Source organism: Euprymna scolopes, chromosome 1 (assembly GCF_053919585.1).
Source record: "Euprymna scolopes isolate OS-2025 chromosome 1, ASM5391958v1, whole genome shotgun sequence".
NCBI classification, from domain to species: Eukaryota; Metazoa; Mollusca; class Cephalopoda; order Sepiida; family Sepiolidae; genus Euprymna; species Euprymna scolopes.
The window spans coordinates 175,775,043-175,794,212 of NC_136482.1; the positions used below are offsets into that span (position 1 = coordinate 175,775,043).

The window sequence follows — 19,170 nt, forward strand, 5'->3', positions numbered from 1 at the left end:
GTAACTTTGATAAATACATAATAAGGATGGAATACTGCTGCCATATCTGGGCAGGAGCTGCTAAAAACAGCCTATCCTGCCTTGACAGAGTACAAAATAGACTTTGTGGCCTAGTAGGGGATGCCCTTTTCTCTACCCTGCAACCTCTCTCCTACAGAAGAGACGTTGCGAGCCTATCCTTGTTTTATCGCTATTTCCATGGCAGGTGCTCGTCTGAACTCCAATCTCTGGTCCCCCCCTCGCCAATCTTTCACAAAAAACACCCGTCTAGCTGAATCCACTGTGAAAAATTTCCCCCATTCTTTATCTGTGCCTAAATCAAAACGTGGATTCCATGAACAAAGCTTCTTTCTTAGAACTGCGCGCCTGTGGAACTCTGTTCCGTCTGCCTGCTTCCCACCTGACTACAACTTGGATGTCTTCAAGTCCAACATTAACAAATTCCTAATGAACCGCCCCCTTAAGTAAACACTTCATCAAATCTCCACACTAACGTACTGTACTTGCAATAACCCTTATCCCTGAGTGGCTTCCGGGCCTTGATAAGTGGTGACCACCATGTAAAAAAAAAATAAATAAAAAAATACCTATTGAATTATTTTAATTTACTATTTAAACATAATTTTTCTCCAAGCCCTCTGCCAGGAAAATGCAGAGTAAATACAATTAGTCGTAAATAAATAAAAATAATAACATACAAGTCATTTAGAAGTAAAAAAAAATCATGCAGTCACATAAGAATTGGTTACATGATCTCATTTTTAGAGATTTTGACAATTGTATTTTAGATTTTGGTGCAAGTCCAGAATTTAACCTATTTAAAAAAAAAAATCAGTATGAAGATTTTGGAAGGCATTATTTCCATAGAATTACAAGTTTTTTTTTTTAAGTTTTTTTTTTACGTCCTTCACAGAATAACAAAGTCATATTCCAAAAAATTGATCAAGTAGTTTTTTTTTTTTTAACTAAGAAAATCAAATTTCTGATAAAACAAGAACAGTGTCTTGCTCAACCATATTTAAAATCCATTACTAGTTACCTCCACCGTTAACAACTTCTCCAGAAATAGAGATCAAAATCAACTATATAATGGCTACAATTTGCTATAAATTGATGAAAATTATTTTTAAAAAAAAGAAAGAAAAATTTTTCTATATAAATAGATAGAAAAAAATATTTGATCAATTAATGTAATTTTTGGAATATGACATTTTCATTCCATGACTGTGCATACGCCATAAGGATTTTTCTATATTTTTGCATTTTTTAATTAGGTTGAATTCTGGATCTGCACCTAGATTTCTTGTGAAAAGTTGCATCAAATTTTTTTCTTTCCAAAAGTATTGGGTACATTCAATCAGTTATACAGAACAAAATTCCCCCCTTCTCTCTTTAAATAACAAAATCAAAGTTAATAAATATACATCAATAACAATGTTAAATATATCCTCGCAATGATTAAAAAGTAGTTAAATGGATTTGTTCATTAGTAGCTCTACATAACTGTTTTAACAATTTGGTTATATTTTGAAAAGCAAAAATTGATTACCAAAGTTTGGGTCCATGCCACTACCAAAGTTACCCTTGTAATTGTTACCAGGGTTGAAGTCAGGGTTACCCATGTAATTGTTACCAGGGTTGAAGTCAGGGTTACCCATGTAATTGTTACCACAGTTGAAGTCAGGATTACCCATATAATTTCCACCAGGGTTGAAGTCGGGTTTACCCATGTAATTTCCACCAGGGTTGAAGTCAGAGTTATTTCTTCTGTTTTGTCGATACATCTTTAAAATCAAAAGAATATAAAATATCTGAAAAGAAAACAAATACATAATTCCATTTTTATTAAAGTGATCTAAACATTTTTTTTAAAGAATCTTAAATTTATGTTCCTTTAGGCATCTTATTTTAATCATCGCATTACGACTTTCAATTGAAAAAAAAAAAAATATCTATATATCTATAAAAGTGAAAGCGTCTGTGTGTGTGTGTGTGTGTGTGTGTACATTTCCCTACACAATAACTGTCAATTTTCAGTCTACAGACTCGAAATTTGATATACAGGGTAGTGAGATTTGGGAAAATCTTTGCAATACGTTTTCGGCCAGAAATTTGGCTGTTAAGAGGTCAAAGTTCAATGATTTGACCTTTGAGAACTCTACCAAACTCCTCCACCAATTTTGGGTATAAACAATTGAAATTTTAGATATAGGTTCCTTGGACATGGATCCAACTTAATAACTTGATTTGAGCCCAAAACAATAAATGTTAAGGGGTCATAATAGGGGTCAAAGTTAAAACAAAATTGACCTCTGCGGTCTCTACCAAATTACTCAGACAATTTCTGGTCTGAACATTTGAAATTTTACTTAAAGGGTATTCAGAGATAGGGCAAGCTTTTTAATTGGATTGGGTCGAAAATTTAAGCTACCAATATATAACTGCATGTATGTATGTTTGCATGTCTGCCTAAAACTTTCGACAGAGGCAGCGGATTTTCACAAGATCAGTATTATTTGGAAGCTCGACCCTTCAGATGACAAATACCGAAAAATTGGCTAAAAACATTAATTTCTTCACCCTCAACTGGGCACTATTCTATAGGAAGGGGGGGGTCGCTCTTTCCGCCAATATTTTCAAAAGTCATACCCTCTTTTCGATTGTGTAGCCTTAATTTAAACCTACGTCACTTCTGGTTTGGCGGTGGTCATAACAGCAAAGACGTCAGGTTTTTTTCACATTCTTTTCCTCCTTCAAGGTACGGATTCGAGCCTGCCTTCCCACTACTACCACTTTTTTTTTTTTTTGCTCAACATACACCTCCAAACACCAGGGCAATGTCGGGCTGAAATGCTAGTATATATATATATTGCTAATATAGTCATATGAATAGTAATTGTTCCGATATCTATATGTATAAGTAGTCATTAATTTGTAAACAAAACAAAAGGGAGATAATTCAGTGTATATTCAAGCAAACACAAGCATTAAATGTGTGTAATAGGAGGAATAGCATTTGTTTGTAACAAAGGTGACAACTGTTGTTCTAATTGAATTATTCAAGGTAAAGAAAGAGCAACAACAATCAATAACAAAGTTATTTTATTCAAAATCTGCTTTGATAGAAACTTAAAACAGGATGCATTCATTCAACACTTCTAACCGTTTTTTATTAAGTATCATAAACCTAAAAGTTTAGTGTAAAAAAAAAAAAAATGGATAAATATAATGAAATTCCATTCAATTTCAACTGTATTTTTATGGTTATTTTTTTTTTTTATATAAAATTTACATTTTTTTTTAAACGAGATTTAAAAAAACATTTTTAACAAGATTTTCTTTTTAATATGAGTTCTTTTTCTAATAAGATTTTTTTTTTTCGACTTCAACAAATAAAGCAAATTTTAATAGTCATCTGTAAGAATTCCTCTGGCAGAAAATGAAAGAAAACTATTTTAGAAATATTTTGTTTTAAATATGTTTTCTATGGTGTTTGATTAAAAAAATTAACATTATTAAAATAAAATGCGTTTCAAAGTGAGAAATTAAACAAAAAATTAACACTTTCAAATAAACACTTTTTTGTAAAAGTTTAAAAAATTGTTTTTTCTAATGTTTGATTAATGATTGATGTTGAAAAAGATTTTATTGATAAAAAAAGATGTTTATATTTGTAAAAGGTTTGATAAATGCACATGCATGTTTGTAAATATAAAAAAACGGATTGACGTTCCAGGAATCTGAAACGAAAGAGTAGGTAATATCATTACATCCCCCTTTCTCTGAAACAAAGATCATAATACTAGGTCTGTAAACAAAACAAACATAAATAAATAGAAAGGCTACTTCAATTATTCTGCCCCATGAAATGTTTGCTGAGAGAGGTTATGATTATGCGTTCATCATAAATTCATCTTTGATGGCAGTCGCACTATCCTACCACTACAGGTATGCCTTTGAAAGTCATTTGGCATGTTTGGGGGTTGCATGCACGGGTGAATCCACAGAGGTTGCACATTTCTGTGAAGTCGTTTTTAGGAGGTCTTGCAACATTTGTGGGGGGTAGGTGTCACTGGAATACTCGTTATGTGTTGTCACTTTCTTCACAGCACATACCTGTCAACATTCTCTAAGAGATAGTAGCGGTGACCATCTGCTTAAGATACTACAGTTGCTGGGTTCCAGCTTCCAGACACAGGGTTTTGTACCCTTAGCCTTTGGCCACAGTATAGGGGTGGTAGTTCATGTTGATCAAAGTACCTCTTTTTGGTTTTGCTGACATTGTTAGAGTGTGCTGTATATCTGATCCTGATCTTGGTGGTCATTTCTGATTTTGGTTATCAGTGGGGATTGGATTCGTCTACCTATAAGTAGTTGTGCAGGACTTAGTATGATGCTTGAAATTGGAGTACAGCATCAATACAGCAGCGCAATTTCAGGAATTGTTTCAGACTGTTTGGCTTTCTTGAGAATGATCTTGATATTCCTTATCTGACATTCTATGAAGCCATTTCCTTGTGGTCTCCAAGGTGAAGTGATATTATGATGGAAACTCCATTCTTTGGTGAATTCACGATAAAGATGACCTGAAAAGTGTGGTCCATTATCACTGACTACCTTTTATGATATGCCAAACTCTGCCAAGACTTGAAATACTGGATTTTTGCATTTTAATTCAAGCAATTATATAAAATATTATATAATATTGTATAGCTGCAAATTGGGGAAAAGCATTAAAAAAAAAAAAAAAAAAAAAAGCACTGATAATTTCATAAATATTAGGAAACCAGAACAGTACCGGATTCAAAGTTAGCAGCAAACGGTATTTGGTCAGATTCTTTTCTTGATTACCTCTCGATGAGAGTTTGAATTTCCCAAGTTTATTTATTTATTAAATTGTTAGGTGAAAGTACAGAATAGTTAACAAAGAACCTTCCTGTTCATGTTAAGGATGCCTTTCTAAATAATAATGTTATTATTTCAGCACTGTCAGTAACTTTTATTGGATGGATTTCTACCAGTAATTTGCTTGATCTTTTATTTTTAAGTCATTACCGAGACTCGAAAGATATGACCCTATGACGCGATCATTCTTTTCTTATTCTCACATAACCCTCAACACTACTTGTTTTTCAAATGCAATACACGTTTTAAAGTCTATTGTAAAACAAACCCAACATTCCTATTATAAAAAATTTTATTTGATTATTTGTAAATGTAAATTTGTAAATAAATTTTGCCAATTTTCTGTATAATAACATTTTTTTTTTAAAGTAAAAATCATTTCGATACAAGAAAATTAAAAGCAGTTGCTGCCAGCAATTAAATCATAAGTTTTCATCTTTAAGACTTAAAAAAATAAACTGAATTGAGGTAAATGTTACAAAGAGAGGGTGGCCTGGAATCACTGGAGCATGATGGGTCAATCCCAGGAGTGGAGTAACGTATAAGTCAATCAACATGGGAAATCTGACCCAAAGAAGTTGGCTAAAACAATAAGCAAAGCTGGCGGATAAGGTTACCGGGTCAATCATTACCAATAAAAAAAGTTAGAGAGAAAAGGCCGAGGCAGAAACGCAGAGCGACAGATTCGGATAACACCCACCCTACTCCACGTAACCTCCACCTTACTCTGATGTTTAATTGTTACTTTGATTTTGATGTGTAAATAAACAGGCCTATATTGAAATCATAAAAGTGCCTCCTATTCATTTTGAAACAAAAATAAATTTTCAATTATACGACCAAGAAAAACTGACAATCACGGCTCATATCATCATATATGCAGCATAAATATGGCAGTGGTAAAATTTTATTCAAACTTTTTTCAGCTTATTACATATAAATATTCATGATAAAATAACTATTAAATAAAATGTTAATATTATTTTTTTTCAGTGCTTCTTCAAAATTTGAACCTAACCGAACCGACTTTTTCCAAATTAAAGCTATGAGGGATTAGCCCTATTTTAAACTAGAGAAATGGGAACGTAGCCCGCACTTCTTGAACGGTCCCACTTTTCCATTGTCAAAGTGCCATTTTTACCTATTTATTCACTTTTGTCATTTTCACCGAGAACCCCCCCCCCCCACATCAGACATTTTTTCTTGTTCTCATATAACACTCAACACTACTTGTTTTTTTTTTAAAACTAAATAAACGCTTTAAAATTAAAATTTAAAGTTAAAACACTAAAAACTTATCCAGCTAGGCAGAAAGCAAACACTTAAAAAATCGATTTCATCTTTTTTAAAACAGTAAATAAGTAAAAATATTTTTTTTAAATATGGCAAGACTAAAATTCTTTTTGTTTTCCATTTAATAAATCATAGATGCCGATAATAAACATTGTTCTTATGCATTTAGCACATTGTGCTATTTTTTACAATGGTATTTACAAGTTCTCATAGTTGTGTTTGTTTGCACGTGTGCATGCTTGCTTTCGTGAGTGTGTGCGTGTTTATGTTATTGAGCTATTTAGTAGAATCGTGCGTTTGTGAGTGAATTTTTTTCTTTACATAAATCGTACGATTTTATTTCTCCAAACTGTTCTTATGCACTTACGTTACTGTGCTGTTTTAACAAATCATATTTGCTAGTACAGTCGTGTTTGTTTGGGTGCGTGTGTTTGCATGTGCATGTGGTGCGTGTGTGAATTATTTTATTTTTTTCTTTAGATAAATTGTACAGTTATAATAGTCAAACCTGTTCTCATATACATTCACGTTAACGTGCTGTTTTTTCAAATTGTATTTACAAGTTAGTACAGTCGTAGGTGTATCAGAATTTTGGGGCAAGTTGCCATAGCAAACATTTATTTAAATAGACTCTCCAGGTCTACAATTAGGGTTTGAAATTACGTTTTCATATTGTTATAACAATATGAAAACGTAATTTCAAACCCTAATTTTTATTTCAATAAAATGAGCAAAGACCAAATTTTAAAATCTTAAAAGGTTTAATCGAAAAATATACATTTTTTTTTTCATCGGTTTTCTTTAAAAAAGATTTTACGAAAAGCAACAAAATTAACTTGAATCGAATTCTAATATATATATATATATATATATATAACTACCAAAAAATCACTTACCTGTTCCAAATTACTAAGCTATGGGTGCTTCTATTCTTCCTGTATAAGAATTTATCCATATTTATATATTATATATATTCCATGTATTGGTACTGGTCGCGATTAGAGTTCCCTGCCAAACACCCTAAAAAAACACTGACTTCTCCCCACGCATGAGCAAAGGACATGTTTTAGTTGCCATAGTAACTAAACGATCATGAATTTTTATCGACTTTGTTTTACTGTTTATGAATATTGAAATAAAAGACATTACTACACATTTATTAATAATATCTCACTTTTAATCACTTTTATCGACTTTTTTTTTTACTGTTTATGTGTCACTTTTATTGACTTTTTCTTTTCTTTTTTAAATAGCATTTTCTTTTTTTAAATGACTACGTTTTACTGTTTATGTCTCACTTTTATCGACTTTTTGTTTTCTTTTTTAATAGCATTTTTCTTAAAATGAATATTAAAATAATTTCCCAACTTTTTTCATTTCTATGTGTTTTTAGTTTTGTGTGTTTTCACCCCAAACAAGGCACATTGCCACTTTGGTGTAGGGGGCTACTATCAGGGGAAACATCTACTGGGGTACTATGTAGGGATTAGGGCAGCGAGATGTTGGTTCACGTTGCACTTGAACTTATGCATGTCAGTACAGTTGGGGAAGCAGTGACCCGGAATGGAATTCCAAAGTCTAGCAGTTCTGGGGAAGAAACTACTGGAGTAGAAGGATCTTTTACATCTAGGGATCTCTACAGTGTGGGGGTGGGATTTTGCAGCTTGTCGGGTCTGTCGAGGGTGTTCACGTCGTGGGGGCACAAGTGCTTGCAGTTCTTCAGAGCATTCACCATTATAATACTTGTAGAACAGGCAGAGGGATGCAACGTTTCGACGATGGGACAGAGGCTGAAGTTTTGATGCCAGTTTAGGGCCTATCAGATTTGCGACTCTCTTTTGAACCCTGTCAAGGAGCGAGAGACTAGTAGCCGATGCACCGGCCCAAATATGACAGCAATACTCCATACATGGGCGAATAGTGGCCTTATAGAGGTACAGGATACTTTCGGGTGTTAAAAGTTTTCTAGCACGGTAGAGAGAGCCCACCTTCCTTGCAGCGGCCCTGGCAATGCCCTCGATGTAACTGTTCCAACTCATGTTTCCAGTGAACGTTAGGCCAAGGAGCTTGAGAGACGTACTCTCAGATAAAGAGTCGTTGGCCATTGCTATAGGTGGTAGAGAAGGTTTCTTGTAATTATTGAATGAAACCAGTTTTGTCTTGGTGGCATTGAACGTGACCATCCATTTTTGTCCCCATTCCACTACTGATTGGAGGTCATCCTCTAGTGTTTCTGCCATTACTTTAGATATATGTTCGTTTGTTTTCCTGTCGTGCCTGCTATAGAGTGTGGTGTCATCAGCATATATCCCCATCTCAGAGGCAATCTTGTCGGGGAGGTCATTTATGAATATCAGGAACAGCAGAGGTCCCAGGATAGATCCTTGGGGCACTCCCGCATTTATATCATATTGTTTAGATGTACGACCGTCGAGGACAACCTGGAGTTTTCTCTTATCTAAGAAGGATTTAATTACGTTAAGTATTCTACCAGTGATACCGTAAGATCTAATCTTCCTGAGGAGACCCTCATGCCATACCCTGTCAAAAGCCTTAGATATATCTAGAGCTACCGCTCTTCCCTCTCCCGCTTTGTCTAGTGAATGGTATATGCGTTCAGAGATTACAGTGAGGATGTCTGCCGTGGAACGGGCTTGTCTAAATCCATATTGACGGTCGGTCAGAAGTTTAGCATCTGTAAGGTGCTGGACTAGAGCATGGTTAATTAAGGTCTCAAATATTTTGGCAAAAAGTGGGAGGAGGCTAATGGGGCGATAATTTAATGGGTCAGTTCTTTCGCCAGAATTCTTGAATATTGGTACTACAGAAGCAGTTTTCCAACAGCTCGGAAAGCAAGATTCATTAAGGCATTTGTTGTAGAGTTTGGAGAGAACTGGAGCTACTTCGGCTGAGCACTTTTTTAATAGCACAGCTGGGATGAGGTCGGGTCCACATGCTTTGGAAGTGTCAAGGTTTTTTATGATAGCATGCACCTGAGCAGGGGTGATTTTCAGGTCGTCTAGCGTGGCGTCTGTCCGCATAGGAAATTGAGGTAGGGGGTGGTTTAGAGGGTCCAGTGTGGAGTTTGAGGCAAACCGACTGGCAAGCATGTTAGCCTTCTCGGTTGCTGAGCAAAGAACCTCGTGATTAATAAATGTGTAGTAATGTCTTTTATTTCAATATTCATAAACAGTAAAGCAAAGTCGATAAAAATTCATGATCGTTTAGTTACTATGGCAACTAAAACATGTCCTTTTCTCATGCGTAGGGAGAAGTCAGTGTTTTTTTAGGGTGTTCATCAGGGAACTCTAATCGTGACCAGTATCCATGTATTTTTTAAATGAAAGGATTTTTCAACCAAGAGTCACGGTAAACCGTCTGTTCGATAATAGTTTATCCGCCATTAAAAAATTCAGATGTTCTTCGATTTGTCAGTGTGTTATCTACAGAAGCATGAAAGTGACAAAAATAATTGTTTCCCTTTGTATTTATGCTATCCATCCTTATCTCCCTTTTTTATTTTTGACATATTTCATTTAAACTACAAAGTGACCCGTATGTGCTACCGTATATGCAAAATACTAACATTTCATTCATGGATTTTGACCAATTACAACTTAATTGTTCGACCAAATTTCCATTTTTTTTTTTTTAATTTCTTAAAGAAATACATGTATTTTTGATTTAATATATTTTAATTTGTCTTTATCGAGTGAATTTTTTTTTTTTTTAATATCGAAAAAAAAAATGTCATCAGTGGCCACTAAACATAAGATAAGCTTCCTTTAAAAAAAAAAGTCAATGTGGTTTTAGAAAAAAAAAAGGTTTTACATTTTGGACTTTACCGTTAAATTTCCAAAAAACACTTCTTTTTGTTTTGTTTTAAATTTGAATATTTTATTTATTGATCTTTTATCTTCAATTTGTGATATACAAAACTTTGGTGAGTAAATTAATTACATAAATTTTAACAGACATTTCAAAATGGGGGAGGTTGAATTTAACAAAAAACTTTTGTCTAAAATATTAAATTTTGTTTATTGGAAAGAGCATAAAATTTCACATTAAGCCTGAAAATATCATAAAAGTTTAACCAATAGAAAAATTTTGATAGATTTTTAAAGTTTAAAAATTGAAAAATATTTCATTACGTCAAAAAAATGGCTGCATGAAGGCGCGCCGGCATTTTGTGAACATTTTGTAAACACTTTTTTAAAAAATAAAAAATGATATTTCTATTATTTTTTTAAACAACTTTAATAGTTTATTTTGGAAGTATATTCCATAAAGAAAATAAACAACCCACTTTAAACAGAGAAATTACAAGTTTTTTATATTTTATTCGCAGTTTCGTGTTAAGGGTGTCAAAAATTCCCCAAAAATTCTGATACACCTACTACATGTTTGTTTGTATGCGTGCACAGGCATACGTGTTCATGGGTTTGTGTCCATGCATGTGTGTGTGAGTGTGTTAATTTTTTCTTTTTCTTAAAATAAATCATACAATCTTAATAATCAAGACAATGTTATTTCCATGGTAAGTGCTCGTCTGAGCTCCAATCTCTAGTCCCCCCTCGACAATCTTTCATGATAAACACCTGTCTAGCTGAAACCACTGTCACTAATTTTCCCCACTCTTTATCTGTGCCTAAGTGCACACCTGTGGAACTCTCTTCCGCTTGCCTGTTTCCCACCTGACTTCAACTTGGATGTCTTTAAGTCCAACATGAATCAAATTCCTGATGAACCGCCTCCTTAAGTAAGACACTTTATCAAATCTCCAATATTAACGATTACTACAACACTATCCCATTGATTACTGTACACGCAATAATCCTTATTCCGAGTGGCGTCCAGGCCTTCATAAGTGGTGACCTCCATGTAAAAAAACAAAAAAAAAAAAAACAGGAAGAAACACCACTTCACTAACACCGGTTAATGCTTACGTAATGGTGGTCTTTACAAATAGTTGTTTAAAAAAATTCTTTTATTTAAAAAATACATGGAATATAAAATATAAATATGGACAAATTCTCATAAATGAAGAATGGAAGCATCCATTGATTAGTATTTTATATAGGCAAGTGATTTTTTTTAATTTATATATATTTATCATATTTAGATTAAGTTAAAATTCATTGAATTTCATGAAATCTTTTTTAAAGAAAACCGAATAAAAAAAAATATAGTATATTTTTCGATAAAACCTTTTATTATTTTAAAGTTTGGTCATTGCTCCTTTTATTGAAAAAGAAAATTAGGGTTTAAATTACATTATTCATATTGATTATAAGCTTTGAAAGATAGCGAGTCTATATAATCACTCCTTTTTTTAATGGCAAATTCTGGCACTTCTAGTGCCCCAGCGCATTATAAACACCCTAACCTTATTCCGAAAACCATTCTTAACATGGGGAGGTTGGGCCAACCTCCCCATGTTAAGAACAGTTTTCGGAACAACCCCCCGCCCAAACCTCGAAAGCCGTTCTTAACATGGGAAGATTGGGATGCTTATAATACGCTGAGGCACGTTGTGAAAATTAACCCAAATAAATGTTATCAAAGGCAAGATAAGTTACTTTTCTACCAAGCTGGATAATTTTTCAGTGTTTTTATTAAATGTAAAATGTTTATTCAGCTCGAAAAACACACATACTTTTAGGAACTCACTCAGTATATGTTACCGTGACATAGGCTGGCATATTCGTAGGGTTGTAAACAGTATTTTGTTTAGATTTTTAATCTTAATTCATTTTCCCAAACTTAACGTGTTCAACACAGTCTGCCGCCAGAACTCTTGACTCTTTTGTCTCCCAGTTTTTCGTCTGCTAAATTTTTATCACGTGATTACGGTGTAGCGTCAATATAATAAACCATTCATTCAAAGTATCGCTTGTTATGGATTTAGCTGAATTCGATATTAAAAATCACTTTATTGGTAGTTATGCAGTGTATGCACTTGGGTTACAGGGCTGGCGGGTGTATTGTAACTATTCTGTACTTTCACCTGAGAATGTAATAAACAAAAAGATATTGTAAAACTTGAAGGACCGTTTGAATACATTGATTTAAATTTAAAGTGTTGTGTAATTATTAAAAAAAAAATCAGATGCGCTTGTGCTTTATTTCTTCAATTTTTTAATAATTTCACAATTACGAATGAATTCGCGTGTACTTTAAAAAAAAATAGTAATTTAATTAGATTATTATCGATTAGACAGTAAGCTGAAGCGGGAAAAGGGATCGGAAAGGGGTGGGTAAGCAAAGAATTAGTAATTCCGAATTCGGTACTAATGCATTTATGGGTAAAATACCTTCAGAGCGTATTGTGGTTATATGAGAAAATAAAGCTGTGTACACATTATAAATGTTTCTTTTCTGTTTCTTATGTTATACATTAGTACATTCGGGGTCATTTTGAGTTAAAAGTTTATTTACTGCACCCATCTGAACTAGAGAAAATCACGATTTAAATGTGTATGTCTCGTGTAAATAACTAATGATGAATTTCAGAAGACATTCTGAAGACGAGACGGGTGATCAAAAAATCAGATCGAGCGTACCGGAAAACGAAATGAGACCAAATTGAAAACTCGGAAATTCTAAAAGAAACAATTTAAACAAATTTTATTTTCTACTTATGTAGAATAAATGCAACAACAACAACAACAACAACAAACATGAAAAATAATTATAATTATTTCGAAATAAATTTTGGCCTTGTTTTTTTTTTGTATATTTTGACTTAAACTTTGTGCTTTTGATTATTTAAAAAACATTAGAAACATTGAAGAAGGCACTTAAACCATAAAAAATAAAGGTAACATAAGTGCATAAGCACCAAAATTGTTTTTTGTTTTATTTTATTTGTTTGTTAAATCCGGCTAAAAAAATAAATAAATAAAAATAATCCGAAAACCGCAAAGTTCAAGCCAAATTGAAATTTCTATTTTTCACGTTTAAATAAAAAATAATTATTAAAGCAAAAACAGTCGTGTTCTCGTCGAGTAAGTTTTTTTTTTATTCAAGAAAATAAAAAGTACTCCTTTTTGTTTATCGCTACAAGTGCAAGTGCTAATCTGGAATTGCACCAAATTTTCTTGTTAATAATTACCTATAACTATAATCTCTGCGCCCCCCCAAAGAAAACGACCAAACAAAAAATGCCCATCCCAAAAAAAAAAAAAAACACGCCCCCCCCAAAAAACATCCGTCAAAAAAAAAAAAATGAATAAATAAAATAATAATAATAATAATAATAATAATAAATAAATAAATAAATAAAACACGGCTCCAAAAAAAGTATCCCTCTCAAAAAAAAAAAAAAAAATATCCACCTAAAAACTAAAACATAACAAAATAATCCGAAAAGCGCAAAATTCAAAAAAGGCCACACGCCAAACTTCTTCCCTTTTCGCATTAATGAATGCTCCCTCGAACGAACTGCGTACAACATCGGAGTCACGTGTACATCAACCAAAAAATAACAACTTGAAGCTTAAATTATTTATTTTAAAAAGGTTTTCATTTTAGAATTTCCGAGTTGTCAATTTGGTCTCATTTCGTCTTCCGGTACGCTCGATCTGACTTTTTGATCACCTGTCTGGTCTTCAGAACGTTAGCCATATTACATATTCATCGTTAGTTATTTACACGAGACATACACATTTTAATCATGATTTTCTCTAGTTTAGATGGGTACAATAAATAAACTTTTAACTCGAAATGACCCCTAATGTACTAATGTATAACATAAGAAACAGAAAAGAAACATTTATAATGTGTACACAGCTTTATTTTCTCATATAACCACAGTACGTTCTGAAGGGATTTTACCCATATTTCTTTTCCAACGGACTATTTGAGTACATTGATTTAAATTTAAAATGTTGTGTAATTATTTATATTAAAAAAAAAGTACTAAAAATACTGAGTAACGTGGGTAGAAAAGTAACTTTTATTAGTCATAGTAATATTTATTGTATTTTTTTTATATACTTTTGTTCGTTTGCTGGCTACTTTGCAATATCAATTCAAATAAGACAAACCAAACAATATTCTGATTAAAATACCACTTTTTTTTTTTTTTTCTTAAAGTACACGCGAATTCATTCATAATTGTGAAATTATTAAAAAATTGAAGAAATAAAGCACAAGCGCATCTGGGATTTATTTTTTTAATTACACAACACTTTAAATTTAAATCAATGTATTCAAACGGTCATTCAAGTTTTACGATATTTTTTTGTTTATTAAATTCTCAGGTGAAAGTACAGACAACCGCCAGCGCCAGCCCGGTAAACTAAGTGCATAAGTACCAATAAAGTGATTTTTAATATCGTATTCAGCTAAATTCATAATACGCGATACTTTGAATGAATGGTTTATTATATTGACGCTACACCGTAATCACGTGATAAAAATTTTAGCAGACGAAAAACTGGGAGACAAAAGAGTCAAGAGTTCCCTGCCGCCATTTGTGTTTTTCAAATATATCAGTAAACACTTTTTCGAGATGAATAAACATTTTACACTTAATAAAAACACTAAAAAATTATCCCATTTGGTAAAAAAGTAACTTATCTTGCCTTTGATAACATTTATTTGTTATATATTTGTTTTGTTTTTTTACATCTTTTTCGAATTTATGTGTACAGTAATACAAACCCAAATACTTCAATCATATTTTAAACTGTAGAGACTGGAACGCCCCACCCCCTAAAAAGTATTTGGAAAAATCCATTTTATAGCGAGTTTTAAGAATGGTTAACGAAATAAAAACGGTGAAAAAACAACAAATAGTCAATAAATAATAGTTACCAAAGACAATAGGAGTAAAGGAAAAAAAACCTTCCCGGTGCGAGTAAAAACCGGTGTAACATGAAACTCTCACAGTGGCCTAAAAATGTTCCGCTATCAGACCACGACAAGACCAGGTTGCATGTTTTAGTTAAAAATAAGTAAAAATGGAAAGGTTTTGATCATAAAATTTTCATTTTTAGAAAATATTAGGCCAAAAAAAAAAAAAAAAAAAAGAGATGTTCATTTTTGGGTTTGTATTACTGTACACATAGATTCGAAAAGGTTGTCAAAAAACAAATATATAACAAATAAATGTTATCCAAGGCAAGATAAGTTACTTTTCTGCCAAACTGGATATATTTTTTATGTTTTTATTCAATGTAACATATTTATTCAGCTCGAAAAACATAGTGCTTACCGGTGTATTCGAAAATTCAAGATGGCGTCTCACACCCTCTTTAACACCGTAAGTATGGAAAAAGGTGTTATAAATAAAAAAACTATACAAAATACTATTAAAAACCCGCCGAATATATGTCAACCTATGTCACGGTAACATATATTGAGCGAGTTTTTAACAGTATTTTATCCGGTTTTTTATTTATAACATCTTTTCCCACACTTACCGTGTTAAAGAGAGAATAAGACGCCATTTTGAATTTTCCAATATATCGGTGAACACTGTATGCTTTTCGAGCTGAATAAACATGTTACATTGAATAAAAACACGAAAAATATATCCAGTTTGGTAGAAAAGTAACTTATCTTGCCTTTGATAACATTTATTTGTTATATATTTGTTTTTTGACAACTTTTTCGAATCTATGTGTACAGTAATACAAACCCTCATTTTTTTTTTAAAACAATGCTGGGTCAGTGAGTCGAGTCACGTCGTAAAAATGGTAAGCTCCAAAGTAAGCATGATGATTATCTAGCGTAAAAAATAATTCTATGTCGGCAGTAATTTTTTTTTTTTTTTTTTTTTTTGTTAAATATTATTACATGAGGAGTCATTTCGACTTAAAAATTATTTTATTTGGTAAATGTTACCTTACGCTACAACAGAACACCGACCACTCTAATTTTTTTTTTAAGGGGTATTCGAGGTCGCTGACAACGAATCTGATAATCAAACCCGTCGCAAATTTACCGTTTGCATGGTATGAACCCCTATTTTTTGCACCATTTCACTGACTGTGACTGACTCAGTCTCACCACTTTCAGTAGTGTTTTTCTTTCATAATGTGTTCGCGTGCGAACGGGCATAGGGAAAATGACTTATTACATACATCGCGCAGCAACTAAGCGGTCATTTGAAAGAAATAAGAAAGTTCACACAAAAAAAGAAAAATGTGGTTCATTCTTTTTAATTAAAGTTTTCAGGAGCGGATTACAAAATCATAAGCACCAAACATTTTTTATGTTTTTCGGGGTCGGGGGATTCAATTATAGAACTTGTGTAGTTCAATAGGTGATGTTTTTTGTTCTTTTTTTTGGGGGGGGTCGGGGGATTCAATTATAGAACTTGTGTAGTTCAATAGGTGATGTTTTTCGTTCTTTTTTTTGGGGGGGGTCAATATTGTATTTTTTGCACACTGTTGTGCTCTACGATTGATTGACTTCCTTCTTTACTTGTATAACGTATCTCAGAAATGAATTTAAGGTCTACATTTTGACCTGCCCTTTTTCCACCATTCGGACGATTATTTACAGTGAACTCCATGATGACTACCGGGCTCGCACCATTCATCCTTGGAAGGCATCACTTAACTCATCGACTTGTTGCAACTATTCTCTGAACAGCGTGGAGTCTTGAATCTTGCAAACGTGGAGGTAAACCATGAACTACTACCCTTACGGGTGTTACCCACTCTCTTTCAACAGAAGGCTAAGAATGGTACATCTTTTGCAATTTGGATTTTTTTTACTTTAATAAAATTTACATTGAAGTTTAAAGTTGAGCCTGTTGTGATTTCTGTTTGCTTTCTTTCATTCTGCCAAGGGCAAAACCGAGGTGAGAGAATATCTTAGTGAACAACAACCACAAAACAGAGCATTCTCTGCAAGTTTTACCATATTTTCAAGCGCTTTTCTTTATTTGGTAAAACTTGTGGAGAACGCTGTTTTACGGCTGTTAGAAAAATGGAACAGAAATTTAAATTTTGTGCCGTCTTAATCTTTTGTTTTTCAACTTGTGAATGCCTAATAATTTAATTTATAAACGAAAAAAGTCAATTTGGGTGCTTCTACACTATTAAAACAAGATTTTAAAGGATAAATTCTAGCACTAATTTTGTCCAGATACAAAACTAAACCGCATTTCATATATGCTTATATGATTTCTTATTCGCTGCTCAATTATTCTCGCGATTACTTTCCGTATCTGCACAATCAATTTCCAACCTTTGTAATTACTTATATCAAGTGCTTCTCCTTTAGCTTTGTAACAATTCACAATTATACTCAGTATTTCGAGATAATCTCTTCTTTTATGATCTGATTCATCAAGTCCATAGTCATCTCCAAGCCAGTTTCATCCGTACCGTTTAACAACACCTGGGGATCCTGCAGCAGCATCCTTCTTCATTTTACACCTTTACGTACTATTTCTTTCTCAATTTATTTCACTGAAGCTTCTAGATTTCCACGGTTCCACGGAAACTCAATATTCAACAATTTCTCATTGTGGCATTTCGAAACATCCCTCGTCTCATTTGTTGCTAACGTTCCATTGTCATTTTGTATACACTGCTCTCAAAAATATATCCATATTTGTCATTAAAATGTGTTAAGCTTTTTTTATTCTTTTTTTTTTTTTTTTACATAGGCATCACCACTTATCAAGGCCAAGAGGCCACTCAAGGATAAGGGTTAAAGAGTGTACAGTAGACATTGGACAATATCAATATAGTAATCATTAGTAATGAAAATTTGGTAAATTTGAAAACTTATATAGAACGGCTCATCAAGAACTTTTTTTTTTTTTTTTTTTTTTTTTTTAATTCAATTTTCACCCCAAACAAGGCACAGTGCCACTTTGAAGCAGGGGGCTACTATCAGGGACTTAATTAGCGGGGTCATTATGAAGGGAGATGAGTAGAAAGATCTTTGTTAACATTACACTTGAACTTCTGCATATCATTGCAGTTGGGAAAGCAGAATCCCGGAAGGGAGTTCCAAAGACCCGCAGTTCTGGGGAAGAAACTATTGGAGTAAAAGGCTTTCTTGCACCTAGGGATCTCTACTGTAAAGGGATGAGACTTAGTAGCTTGTCGGGTTTGTCGGGGGTAGTTACGTCGGGGAGGTACAAGTGTTTGCAGTTCGTCAGAGCATTCACCATTGAAGTATTTGTAGAACAGGCAAAGGGATGCAGCATCTCGTCGATGGGACAGAGGCTGAAGCCTAGATGACAGTTCAGGACCTATCAGGTTGGCGACTCTCTTTTGAACCCTGTCCAGGAGCAAGAGACAAGAAGCAGATGCACCAGCCCAGATGTGACAACAGTACTCCATACATGGGCGAATGGTTGCCTTATAGAGGTATAGGATACTGTCAGGCGTAAGTAGTTTTCTAGCACGGTAGAGGGAGCCAACCTTCCTTGCAGCAGCCTTGGCAATGCTCTCAATGTATCTATTCCAGTTCATATTCCCTGTAAACGTTAGGCTGAGGAGTTTAAAAGAAGTACTTTCAGGTAATGTGTTCTTGGCCATTGCTATTGGTGGTAGAGAAGGTTTCTTGTAGTTATTGAAGGAAACAAGCTTAATCTTAGCAGCATTGAATGTGACCAACCATTTTTGTCCCCATTCCACTACGGATTGGAGGTCATCCTCTAGCGTTTCAGCCATTTCCTTGGATATGTGTTCATTTGTTTTCCCCTCATATCTGTTATAGAGAGTGGTGTCATCGGCAAATATACCCATCTCCGAAACAATTTCATCAGGGAGGTCGTTTATGAATATCAGGAATAATAGAGGTCCAAAGATAGACCACTGAGGTACTCCCGCATTTATGTCGTATTGTTTGGATGTACGACCGTCGAGGACAACTTTGATTTTTCTATTACTTAAGAAGGATTTAATTACATTATGAATTCTTCCAGTGATTCCATATGATCTAATTTTCCTTAGAAGACCATCGTGCCATACCCTGTCAAAAGTCTTAGATATATCG

The 19,170-nt window shown here is 33.5% G+C and overlaps 1 protein-coding gene across 1 annotated transcript in view; it reads right to left on the bottom strand.

Annotated features, from left to right (window-relative positions):
- LOC145277653 (uncharacterized) overlaps window positions 1–15,056 on the bottom strand; it is a 55,383-nt gene extending 40,327 nt beyond the window's left edge. Inside the window, exons 1-2 of the mRNA XM_080129256.1 lie at window positions 15,019–15,056; window positions 1,550–1,784 (exon numbers count right to left, since the gene is read on the bottom strand). Coding sequence (XP_079985382.1) covers window positions 1,550–1,784 — 235 coding nt within the window. The 5' untranslated portion in view covers window positions 15,019–15,056. The remainder of the gene's footprint in view (window positions 1–1,549; window positions 1,785–15,018) is intronic.
- Between the last annotated feature and the right edge of the window lie 4,114 nt (window positions 15,057–19,170).